Source organism: Andrographis paniculata, unplaced genomic scaffold (assembly GCF_009805555.1).
Source record: "Andrographis paniculata isolate CXL003 unplaced genomic scaffold, ASM980555v1 Contig78END, whole genome shotgun sequence".
Classification (NCBI taxonomy): domain Eukaryota; kingdom Viridiplantae; phylum Streptophyta; class Magnoliopsida; order Lamiales; family Acanthaceae; genus Andrographis; species Andrographis paniculata.
The window spans coordinates 4744775-4757416 of NW_026137615.1; the positions used below are offsets into that span (position 1 = coordinate 4744775).

At 28.1% G+C, this 12642-nt stretch overlaps 2 protein-coding genes across 3 annotated transcripts; both read left to right on the forward strand.

The window, feature by feature from the left end:
• The first annotated feature begins 140 nt into the window (after nt 1-140).
• LOC127239765 (60S ribosomal protein L35a-1-like) lies at nt 141-1964 on the forward strand. 2 transcript variants are annotated; one of them, XM_051258069.1, is made up of 5 exons: nt 141-241; nt 354-389; nt 470-698; nt 1078-1120; nt 1704-1964. In XM_051258069.1, exons 1-4 carry the CDS (start codon nt 210-212, stop codon nt 1117-1119), a joined length of 339 nt encoding a protein of 112 aa, XP_051114026.1. In that variant the 5' UTR covers nt 141-209; the 3' UTR covers nt 1120; nt 1704-1964. The 2 variants fall into 2 exon arrangements, with proteins under 2 accessions (XP_051114026.1, XP_051114027.1); XM_051258070.1 differs by lacking the exon at nt 1704-1964 and adding an exon at nt 1366-1646.
• A 7551-nt stretch (nt 1965-9515) lies between these two features.
• Nucleotides 9516-12642, forward strand: LOC127239762 (mitochondrial uncoupling protein 1). Its single transcript, XM_051258064.1, has 9 exons — nt 9516-9801; nt 10236-10454; nt 10529-10607; nt 10817-10950; nt 11043-11141; nt 11240-11344; nt 11479-11553; nt 12199-12285; nt 12406-12642. The coding sequence occupies exons 1-9, from the start codon at nt 9718-9720 to the stop codon at nt 12439-12441; spliced, it is 918 nt and encodes a 305-aa protein (XP_051114021.1). The 5' UTR covers nt 9516-9717; the 3' UTR covers nt 12442-12642.

Consider the following 12642-nt stretch of genomic DNA (forward strand, 5'->3'; position numbering starts at 1 on the left):
TTTACCAAAAAACAAACATCCATTCAATTCAAGTTTTATGATAAAAAATATATTTATTATTGGGTACGGGCCCATTTCAGTTTCTAGATTATTTTCACCCAATATGTTAGGCCCATTTATAGCCTACTGAATATTTAAGGACAAAAGCTAGGGTTCTAAACGGTCTTCTTCACTCGTGCGTCTGCCGGAGCTCTCATACTGCAGGCACAATGGTGAAGGGCCGCCAGGGGGAACGCGTCAGGTTTTCGTTTGATTTTACCTACTTGTGGTGTTTCGATCATGCGTGTGGAAGCATATTGTGTACACTTCTTCTTGAAATTAATAATCTTTTTGTTCCATCTTGAATTTTGTAGATTGTATGTTCGGGGAACAGTTCTTGGGTATAAAAGGTGGAAAAGCTACTCTTTTGTTGGATTTCTGGTTTGGTATTGATTGTTTCTTAAAATGATGTCGCTGATGTTGATGATAGGTCTAAGTCAAATCAGTATCCGAACACGTCGTTGATTCAGATAGAGGGAGTGAACACGACTGAGGAAGTGGCTTGGTACCTCGGGAAGCGCTTGGCGTACATTTACAAGGCCAAGGTTAAGAAGGATGGCTCGCACTACCGATGCATTTGGGGCAAAGTTACGCGTCCCCATGGCAACAGCGGGGTCGTCCGTGCCAAGTTTAAGTCCAATCTTCCCCCCAAATCCATGGTATGATCTCCAAAATTAATATATATTTTGTACTGATATCTTTGCAGTCGATGCTGGATAGATAATCCTTTATTATTATTATTATTAAATGTTCAATTTTGGCTGTGCATACATTGATTTAGACATTGTTGGAATTCTGTAAGACTCCATAATAGATAATCCATAGATTTTGCATAGCTTCTGCCAGGCGAAATACTTCTTCCTGTTACTATTATTATTTTTAAGTGGACTTTATGAAGAATGCTTCCATTAATACTTTCAAATGCATTTGAAAGTTAATAGGATTTTATCTGATCTGTTTTACCGAAGCATGTATCATTATGGATTTTTTTATTAGAAGCCGTTTTTATTGACATTTGCAATTTTTGTGTGTATACAGGGAGCTAGAGTAAGGGTGTTCATGTACCCAAGCAACATTTGAGGTAAAAACTTGAGCTTTGTCAAAATTGTTCAGTATGTATCACAATTAACTAAAACAATAGAAGAAGATTTTTTGAGTATATTTCCAAGAAATGGATTCTTGTGTTAGTTGGATAGATTGGTGGTTTGAGCATTTTGAGGTGAGATTTCATGCATAATCCTTCTCAGAAGCTTCATAGCTTCTTGGAAGTGTTATGATTATTGTTTGTATTCTGCTGCATAGATAAATCATCACAATATTGTGTAGCATTCATGCAGCTGGGAAAGCACGATACACCGACTCATCTTCTTTTCATAACCAGTAACTGAGTAGCCATTTCAGTGTTTTGTCTATCGACAAGCTGCCTTGCTGTAAAGATGCTTAGGTAGAGAACTGCCACCCTGTTGTTCTAACCTGGCATTCTTGCAGCCAGGAACTTCAAGTTAACAATATGTTAGTCAATTATACGAACGATCCGCATGGTTGGAATGTATTTGTTTATAACAAACTACAATTGAGCATAGACCTTGAGTTTCAAAGCCGTAATTGATTCTTCTATTCTCTAGTTGTCTTATACAACCTGTATTTCTTGTTTCGTGCTGCAGTGATTTGGGCCGGGCCATGGATCTTGTGTTTTGTGTTCCAGAAGAATAGCGGACTTGGTTATGTTAGTTATCTCGCTCATTCAATTGTATTTGGGAGTTTTGGTGCTTCATGAATATTTTGGGATTTTCTTTCTAGTCAGTTAGTTACATGGTCTGATTTGAGAATTCAGATTCAGATTCAGATTAAATAAGGATGATGTGCTCTATGAGTGAATTTAAGAGTCAAGTCAGATGAGATGACATGGCATGACTGACTGACTAGACGCCAGCTGGGAATGGAAACTCAATTCATATCCATCCACTGCAAATTCAATTCAACTTAAATTAATTATTAAAATGTTAATATTCTTCCACGTAAATTAATGATTTGCAAGAATCATGGCAAATATTTTATATTAAGTCTTCAATAATTCATACTAAATTTACCATGCGACCACAATCTATAAATATGTTAATAAAATTATATATCATTTCTTGTTATATATTTAAAAAATATATTAGTATATTAAAATAATTAACAATTAAATAATATATATGTATATTTATACGTGTAAAATATGTTTTATTTTGTAAATTTTTTAATAGAATATCAATATGGTCAAGGTCAATTCATCCAATAATACGGAAAAACTTAACATTCATATAAAAAATTTAAAAAAAAATTAAAATTATAAGTTGAAAAAATTAATTATAAAGTTAGTATATATTGTCCAGTAATTATGTAACAATTTTTAGTATAATTATTACATAAAAAATATATGATATAATTAAATTATTTATATAAATTAGAACAACGACTAAAGTAAAATAGATAATTTGTTTTAAAAACTATTTTTTTTATTATTTTTTTAAAAAATTAATATATATTCATTTATCTTAATTTTTTATTACCAATTTAATAAATAAGCAAAAAATAATGTAATTTAATAATTAGTATTTATAGTCACTGAAATATCAACTATAATTATTCAAACTTATTTTTTAAAATAAAATTAGCCATTAACTTATAAATAAAAATATTATATTAAAAAAAATCATTTAAAATTTTAAAAATTGACTAAATTTTTTTAAAAATTATTCAAATATATATTAATTGAATATGATATACGTGATAGATAAAACTTAACAATAAATTTACATATTAAACACAAATCAATCATTCGGCCCCCATATATGATTCATTTTCTTTTTTTGTGATATTTTCTATTTTTAAGTAAATTTATCAATCTTAAATACACTTGAAAAATATAAATCAATTTAATTAAATTTATAATATTTTACTCTTCCCAATCCTATATATAATATTATAGGAGCTCAGGGGTCCACTCATGCAAAAAGCTTGAATTTCTAGCAATTTTGCATTTCTTTTAAAATAATTTGATTGGTCTTTACTTTTGATCGTTGGTTATAAAAATATGAATTATATATAATAATTGTTATATATATTTATTTTAATGATTATTTTTAAATGTATATATATTATTATAAGAGTTTATTCTATAGTTCACTTATATGTAATGTAATTGTATTTAATGGTTATTTTTATATACTTAATACATTAATAGAATTGTAATAATTTAATAATATATTTTCTAATATATTAATATATAAATAATATTATAAATGTAGAGATAGATTTTAATTGTATATGTATAAGTTGTAAATTATAATTTTACATCGAATATTTTTGTATGCTTATAAATTTAATTATATATAAATTTATCTTATCTTATCATATTAATATATGTGGATTCCAACTTATATAAAATTTGAATTCTTAGTATTTTTACATTTTTTTATTTAATTTTTATTGATTATAATATTTAATATATATGTTTTAAAATCATGTGCATCATATATAATAATTATTTGTATAGATATCTTTGTAATTATTTGTTTTAAATATATATTTACATGTGAGATAGATGTAGTTTATTATAACATTAATTTTATTTTGCATAGATATTGTATTAAATTTATTTATATATATAATTTTAATTATATCATAATTATATGCAGATTTAATTGACATGCGTGCACGCATGTATGTAATGATGAAAATGGGAGCTTTTTCTTCGGGGAAACTTTTTCTAAAAGGAAATCCAAGGGTGGTTTTTTGGAAATAACTAACAAAAATTTGAATCGTTTCTTATTTTAATTATGCAAGTATTTTTCGCGTGTGTGTATATATAAGATAACCTATAGCCCTATGTCTTCTGAACGTGTCACGCCACTGTCCGCTGAGTCTTCTTTTTCTCCGCTTGGATCTTAGACGTCGATATGGAGTTCTCCGGTTGAATGGCCAAGCCGTTGCTGTCCGCCGGCGAGGATTCCGTGCCGATCATGTTCTTGCACGTCGGTGTTGTTCGGTGGAGGAGTACCACGTGTATCTGGACGAGAGCATCTTTCGAGCGCTGCCGCCGGTGATACTCAATTGATGATCATAAAAAATCATCGCTGAGAGGAGTCTTCTACCTTGATTAAATCAAGAAGATGAACAAATAGAAAGTATTTTGTAGTATGATCTCCGCACTGCTTCTAACGGCATGGTCGTTTTCAGATTTGTTGCTTCTGTAGTTGCACTATAGTAATAGATGATGGATTTGATGATTTATATTTTGCGTTTTTTTGTATTTTAATCTTATAGGGGTTTGATTTATTAGGATTATGACTCAATTTATGCGTATTGATTCTTTAATCTCCTGTTGTCTTCACCCTAAATGATATATACGGCCGTAGGAATTACATTATTTGGAAAGAAGTAAAAAGAATGTGGGAAGCAGAGAAATTGAAAAGAGATAAAGAAGACAATGACCAGGGGCTAAGCGGAGAGAAGGAAATAGAAATAGAGAGAATGAGTTGAGGAATGAACTAAAAAACAAGTTGAAAGTGGAGATGAAAGATTGTTGTCGGTATGTTAATTAATTAGGATTTTGAGCTATTATTTTTGTATTAGTGTATTTCAAATTTAAATTTTATAAAATATTTTATTGTGTTATTGTTATATACAATGTGTGAAAAATTTATATAAACAACTATTTTAAAATAATTTTTTAATTATTATATCATAATTCTTTATTCTTTTTTATTACCGTCAAATTATGTTACGAAACAAATCTTCTAAAAAAATGTTAACATAATTTCAATTAAGAAATCAAAAATTTTAAAAAACAAAAATAAATTTACTGACCTTTTTTAAAATGTTATTTTAGCAATATAACAATTTAATTCTCATATCGCATGCAATTAGATAAATAATTATATATATTTAATGTTTTGTAAATTTAAAATTGTACTTATTATTATTATTATTATTATTATTTCCTACTTAAATCAAAGCTATACAAATAATTGTGTTAGCTTATTTTCTTGAATTTAAAAGTGTTAAATGTAAATAGAAAAAATGTTGTAAATATAGAATTGAAGTTTGTTTTTGTTTATGAGATGTAGTTAGAAAGTTGATATTGATAACATATTTCATAAAATATTATTATAAGTAAAAGAATAATATAATTTGTTAAAGATTTCTCAATTTCATATATGTTTTTTAAAATTTGAATAGATTATTTTATTTGTCTTTTTATTTTTTAAATTTTAGTCAATGTTATTTATTTAATTATTATCTTTTATAAAATATTTTATTCTTAAATTTATGAAACTATTAAAATATTTGTATAATAAAAAGAAAATCAATAAAAAACTTGAATAGTGTTAGTGTATTTTGAAATAGAGAAAATTGAAAAAACAAAAAAAACTTTGGTAGTATGTAGGTTCAATTATTATTTTCAAACATTATTTATTTATTTTTGCAACTTAGAAAATTATATGTACTCCGAATATAATTTTTGTCATTCGGTGCCAAAAAACGCACTTACGCCTTTGTTGTACGACCAACATATACGTGGATGTTGTCGCCCACGTGGTCTTCAGACAAGTAACGTAAAATTATAATTTGAAAAAATAATAATTTATTTACAATTTCAACTTTGCTCGATTAGATCAAATTGCAAATAACATATTTGGATTTTGGTCCAATTGGACCAAATTGAAAAAAAAAAAAAAAAAAAAAAAAAAAGAGGCTAAAACAAATTATTTTTCCATCTGGAGGGCAAATATAATGTCAGGAGTACATATAATATCTTACATTACGAAATGTGAAAAAAGATAATTTCACATCACATGTCCGACAACTACGCGAGCAATAACATAGCAACGGCGACATCCACGATATGCACCGGTCATACCATGAAGGTGCATGTGACAGTCATGTGCGTTTTTTCGGAGATGGAGAGTAAAAATTAATATCCGGAATATACATAATGTCATGGAAAAAAAAAATTATTCGAAATTAATAATTGAGCCTAATTCTAAATACAAAGCATTTTTTTTGAAATTTTTCCTTTAAAATAAATGGCAAAATTTCATATAGATTATTAATATTGCAATTTTTTTAGTTAAATGCATTGGGTTTGGCACGGGCCTTCCCACCAACATATATATATATATATTTGAATTCAATGTGGATGCCATCCTTGAAAAAAACATGAAGTTTAGCTATTTTGAATTTTTTTTCTTCCTTTTTGATTATTACACAATTGGATTGGCTATTGCAAATAGTAAATTTTTATTTTATTTAAATAATATGTGAGAAATACCCAATGATTATTTATATATTTTTCTTTTTTTTTTTAATTGTTGTTTTCATATATATATACTATATTAAATTGTTTATTTCATAATATACAAAAAAAATCATATGTGATGTAATTGTAATTTTACTATTTCTAATTAGTTTTTGTATTGAAAAAAATGTAGTTATAATTAATAGTTATTTTTAAATATGTGCTACATTAAAAAAATAATAATATATATATATGTAGTATCTTTATATGTATATAGTAGATATATATATAAAATTATAATTTACAACTTACACATATACAATTAAAATCCATCTCTACATTTATAATATTATTTATATATTTTCATATTAGAAAAAATATTATTAAATTATTACAATTCTATTAATATATTAAGTATATAAAAATAACCATTAAATACAATTACATTACATAAAAATTCTAGGAATATAATTACATTACATATAATTTTTAATATTTTAAAAAAATATATACAACAATTATTATATAGTGACTCATATTTTATAACAACCAATCAAAAGTGATGACCAATCAAATTATTTTTTAAAAATAATATAAAATTGCTAGAAATTTAAGCTTTTGCATAAGTATATCCCACAACGAGCTCTTATAATAATATATATAAGATAAGATAAGATATAAGATATACAATATATGGCTTACATCTCTTACATTTTTGTTTATTTAATTTAATATATATTTTTGATTAATTTAAAGTGAGTTAGTATAGTGAAGTATTAATTTAAAATTTAAATATAAATTCATATACAAAATTAACATTGCCTCTGTCTCATGGGAACAGTAACCTGAGTTTTTTTATGTTAATATTTGAATATTAATGATTATATTAATATATAGTATAAATTTAAAAAATATATATAAAATAATTTCTATTAGTCTCTTATAATACAAATACAATACACTTGTGGAGTAAATTACACAAATATAAATATATTTTTAATATTAAACACAAATGATATTCTTTTATGGGATGAAAATAGTATTACAATTTTGTTATTCGTTAATGTTACCGTGCGTAGCACGGGCTTACCACTAGTTAACAAATATTCTATATACCTTTAAAACTCTCCATTTTTTTACAAAAATAATTTATGATAATGATAAATAAATAAATATTTTTTTAAATTTATATTATAAAATTTTATTTTCTAAAAAATAGTATTCATATTGTATATATATTTTATTGAGATATATAATGTTTAAAATATTCAAACACATTTTAAATTTGTTTTAATCATTAAATAATAATACCCACTATTTAAATAATTAATTTATACTACAGTAATTCTCATGTCCAAACAAAATATTGCATCGTTGTCGGGACGGAGGGAATATATTTTAATACTTATCGAATTCAATATCTTGTGAAACAAAAAAAAGATAAAATTGTAAAATAAATAAGATCTTGCAAAATATAAATAAATATCATATAAATACAATATGAGATTTGAATGCTTCCGGAATTGACACTAAAGCAATACAGATTAAATGAAATAATTATAAAATATAATCTATAAAATTAATGATTTTTTTTAACTTAAAAAAAAATCAAAATTGTAAACCTTCAATCATTCTCTATCTTCGTCTTTTTCTTAAATTAAAATAAATATAAAGGTAAAATTTGTTAAGAAATATGCAACAAAAAAATTAGAATATGGATTTCAACAAAATAATAATAATAATAATAAAATAAAATTAAACTCTATAAAATTTTAAAAATGGATATATATCCACCGACACTATAGAAAAACTGTAAAAATTATATAGATTTTAAATATCCTACTATCATGATAAAAAACTGTAAAAACAAAAAAAAATAAAAAAAAATTCCAAAAATGTCAGAATGAGGAATTAAGACTGATCTCAAATACATAATATATAAACTAGAATTTAAACCCGATGTACGAGTATATATATAATTAAAATAATATTGTAATGTAATTATATATTTGATAAAATTTGCATATGATTTATTTATAATATATAAAATAAATATATATAATAAAATTGTTTTTATACTATATAAATAAAAGTAAATAAAATATTGTAGATGGAATCATATAGAATATAAATTATACCCCCTTGGTACCAGAACTATAGTCTGGGTTTGGATTTTGGATTGATACGAGATTTAAGAATATTAATATTATATTGGTAATGGATAAAAAATACGGATAAAAGATTTTTTTGCTCTTGTGAGTATATTAGTGTAAAAAGTAGTGGCAATTGTATAATAATAATGAAAAAGTAAATGTAGTTTTATAATAATATAATTATTTATGAAAATTAGACGATTGTTTTGGAATGGAGAAAAATGGTAAACAAAACTATTGTATTGGAACGGAGGGAGTAACATTTAATTAAAAGTTATTTTATAAACTACAGAAAAAAATATATAATTCAAAAAAAAAATAGTTATAATTGTGAAGGTCATTTCAAAATGTGTGAATATTCTTCACACTAATCTACGGTCATAATTTGAAACACCGGAGATGGAGGATCTGATCTTGCAACTGTTGGAGGCACATGAACGATGAATGTAAACGCTCGGTCAATAAATGCAGCCAAATAACTTTTTAGCATTATTTTTCTATTTATATAAATATAAATAAATAAGAAATATATATTTACTTATTAGAAAAAAATAAGTAATTCAAAATTTTTAATTGATACATATGCATTATCTTTCTAAAAAAATTTTAAAACTATTAAAAAATATATAATATATTTAAATTTTTTTCTATAAAACTATTAAAAAAATATTAAAATAATAACAACCTTAATACTTCATATATATATATATATAAAAGCAATAATGTACCAGATAAATTATTAAAAAAAATTATAATTATTTATTTATAAAAAAATTATTCCCATTATTAAGATCAAATGAAATAATTATAAAATATAATCTATATAAAAAAAAACTGTAAAATAAAAAAAATAAACAAAATCTCAAAAATATGATAATATGAAAACATTAGACTCATCTCAAATATATAATAACATGTATCGCTGTAAGTTGAGTATGATTGCGATGTCATGGAATGGGTTGGGTCGATGAGGAATCGTGTCAAGGTATAAATACGGCTGAAGAGGGAGTGGGCAGACGCTGACAATGGAAGCATTAGCATTAGCATAAGAATAGCACCCAGCAGTTGCAGACACCCAATTGGGCAAAACCTGCGATTCGCTGTCTGTATCATCATCCTCATCACCCTCTCTCGAGATTCTTCTCTTCATCGATTACTCATAACTCGTTTCCCCCATTCCTTCCTCTCTTTCTGCATTTGCGGAAACCCTAAGTGCGCTGCTGGTTTGTTTTTGTTTTGATGGGGGATCACGGAAAATCTAAATCCGACATTTCATTTGCTGGCACTTTAGCATGTAGTTCCTTTGCAGCTTGCTTTGCTGAGGTGAGGTGTACTGGCTTCCTCTCATTTTCGATTCATAGCTTTGTTTAAATCTACTGTTCTGGTATTGATTGGATTAGTTGTGCGTATGTATTGAATTCTGGATGCCAAAGTTGTCTTTCTTAGCAAATTTCGCTTGTTGATCCGTTGCTATGTTCTCAAAAGCATCATTCATGGTAAACTAGATTTTTTTATTTGGCCTGAATTCTCTTTTCATTGTTGATGATGGAAGATTGGTTCGGAAATGTTGATTTTTCTTTGGAAGTTGGACTCAAAGTCAAAGAGCCCTTAGTTTTATTTTAATGTGTTTCATTGGGGTTCTTTCATTACCTTACTGTGTATTTGATGGTTATTGACAATGGCGATTGTCTATAACTGTGTGGTCGTCTTGCTTAAGAGCATTTTTTTATTACCTAATCTAATTTCTTTCTCTGTAGATATGTACAATTCCATTAGACACTGCAAAAGTCCGGCTTCAGTTGCAGAAGAAAGTTATTGCAGGGGATGCATTGACTTTACCAAAATATAGGGGATTGATTGGAACTGTTGGGACCATTGCCAGGGAAGAAGGGTTGTCTGCACTGTGGAAGGGCATTGTGCCAGGATTGCATCGTCAGTGTCTATTTGGAGGCTTAAGGATTGGCTTGTATGACCCTGTATGTACGTTTTGATAAATTAGTTTTAGATTTTGTGGTCTGAATTTAACAGTTGTGTCTTGTGCATCGGACAGGTCAAGAACTTGTATGTGGGCAAAGATCACGTTGGGGATGTGCCATTGTCAAAGAAAATTCTTGCTGCACTGACAACAGGTACGAGCATGTTGCTGATGGTTTACCCCCATTTTTGGCCTTACTCTTGAGAACAGTTTACAAGTTGGAAGGGATTGCTCTTTTTTTATGTATTAGGCACATATTTATGAACTTGATTTGTTTGGTAATCGGTATGTGAAGAATAGAAAAATGTTACTTGTCTGTGTCTTCTGCTTTTGAAATGCTTTGTGAACATTTTAAATAATCAGGTGCTCTGGGAATCACCATTGCCAACCCTACTGATCTTGTTAAAGTACGACTTCAAGCCGAGGGAAAACTTCCCCCTGGTGTGCCCCGGCGATATTCAGGAGCACTAAATGCTTATTCTACCATTGCTAGACAGGTTGCATATCTAAACTTTTTGTTGAGTCTTCCTTGCTGCATTATATAAATTGAGTGTTTGAGTTGCCTTCTTTTCGGTTTTCCAAATAATAGGAAGGAATTGCAGCCTTGTGGACAGGAATTGGACCAAATATTGGCCGTAATGCTATCATAAATGCTGCTGAACTTGCTAGTTATGATCAAGTGAAGCAGGTGTGATAAGTGTGTTTACAATTCCCATTATACATACTGTAACATAATTTTCTGTCTTTTGATCCTGGTTCATCATTGTTATGCCTCGGTTTTACCAGACTATTCTGAAAATTCCCGGTTTCACCGACAATGTTGTAACCCATCTTTTTGCTGGGTTGGGGGCTGGTTTCTTTGCAGTCTGCATAGGCTCTCCAGTTGATGTGGTAACCTCTTCACTTCAGATACACTCTTTGAATATATTCATATTACTGAGATTGATCTGAATGAAACTTATGGACAACACTTTCTTGCATCTGGATTGTTCCTGTTAATTTTTGTTGGTCCTTCTGTTTCCCAGGTCAAGTCCAGAATGATGGGAGATTCAGCATACAAAAACACATTTGATTGCTTTGTCAAGACTTTGAAGAATGATGTAAGTTACTTTCCTGCTTTATCACTGTTTCTTTTTTCCCCCATGGCTTGGGGTCTTGTTAGGAGGACTCCGTCATTGGTTTTTTTGTTTTTTTTTGACCGGAGAGGATTCTGTTATTGTTGTTTACATGTGCTCTAGAGTCTTGTCTGCTGTGGAATCAATTTAGGGGTGAAAGGAAAAAAACTTCCCTTGCTCCTCCTCACACACATGACTTGTGTCATTTTAGAGTAAAAATGTATTACAACAATATTATTAACTTCCAGCCTGTTCCTCATTCCTAAAATTGTATATATTGTGAGGAAGGGAGTAATAAATAGAAAGCCAATGTTTTTCTTGAATTGGATAAGAAATTTCAGTATGTTCTTATGAGTATTGGGATGCCTCAAAAACATATTGTCCTCAAGTGTTAGTGGCAATGGAGTAGCTTATGGCAACAAATAATTTTATTCTTGGGATTGAATGTAATGTGGCACGCTGATTCAAACTTCTTTGTTCCTTAAGATGATTTTTCCCTGAACGACTGCTTGCTTCTTAAAGCTTGGATTATGTATTAGCCAGCTTACTTCTGCACAACCATGTAATGTGTGGTGCAAAGAAATATCATCATCACAGATTAATTAAATTATGAGATGTAATCTTATGCAGGGACCTTTGGCATTCTACAAAGGCTTTATCCCCAACTTTGGAAGGTTAGGGTCATGGAATGTGATCATGTTCTTGACATTAGAGCAGGTTTGTACCTAAAACAAAACACCCTTTGCTTCGAACACCAATTTCATATAGAATATATCCTTGTTTGCTGATCCTTAGACTTGAAATTAATTTAAGCCCACATTTCTTGTTCGTTTTCAGGCTAAAAGCTATGTCAGAAGTTTGGAGTCTTCTTAAAACAGAGTTCACAGCTGACAGATATCATCAAAAGGGAAAAGGACATCATCTTTATTGATTTTTCACATTTTTACAATAAATCATGCTAAACAATTGAGGTGGCACTAATCCGCAATCACCTTCCCTTGTTTTCTTTAACTATCCTTTTCCGGTCTAAGACCTCGAGACTTAATCCAAGCAGCTGCTGATTGTTATTTGTTC

What these genes read in the sequence shown, in the direction of transcription:
- LOC127239765 (XM_051258069.1), top strand. Translation starts at nt 210, where the DNA reads ATGGTGAAGGGCCGCCAGGGGGAACGCGTCAG. An exon ending in CGCCAGGGGGAACGCGTCAG is followed by an intron (nt 242 to 353) that starts GTTTTCGTTTGA and finishes TGAATTTTGTAG; the next exon opens with ATTGTATGTTCGGGGAACAG. An exon ending in ATCTTCCCCCCAAATCCATG is followed by an intron (nt 699 to 1,077) that starts GTATGATCTCCA and finishes GTGTGTATACAG; the next exon opens with GGAGCTAGAGTAAGGGTGTT.
- LOC127239762 (XM_051258064.1), top strand. Translation starts at nt 9,718, where the DNA reads ATGGGGGATCACGGAAAATCTAAATCCGACATTTCATTTGCTGGCACT. An exon ending in TCTTGCTGCACTGACAACAG is followed by an intron (nt 10,608 to 10,816) that starts GTACGAGCATGT and finishes TTAAATAATCAG; the next exon opens with GTGCTCTGGGAATCACCATT. An exon ending in TAGGCTCTCCAGTTGATGTG is followed by an intron (nt 11,345 to 11,478) that starts GTAACCTCTTCA and finishes TCTGTTTCCCAG; the next exon opens with GTCAAGTCCAGAATGATGGG.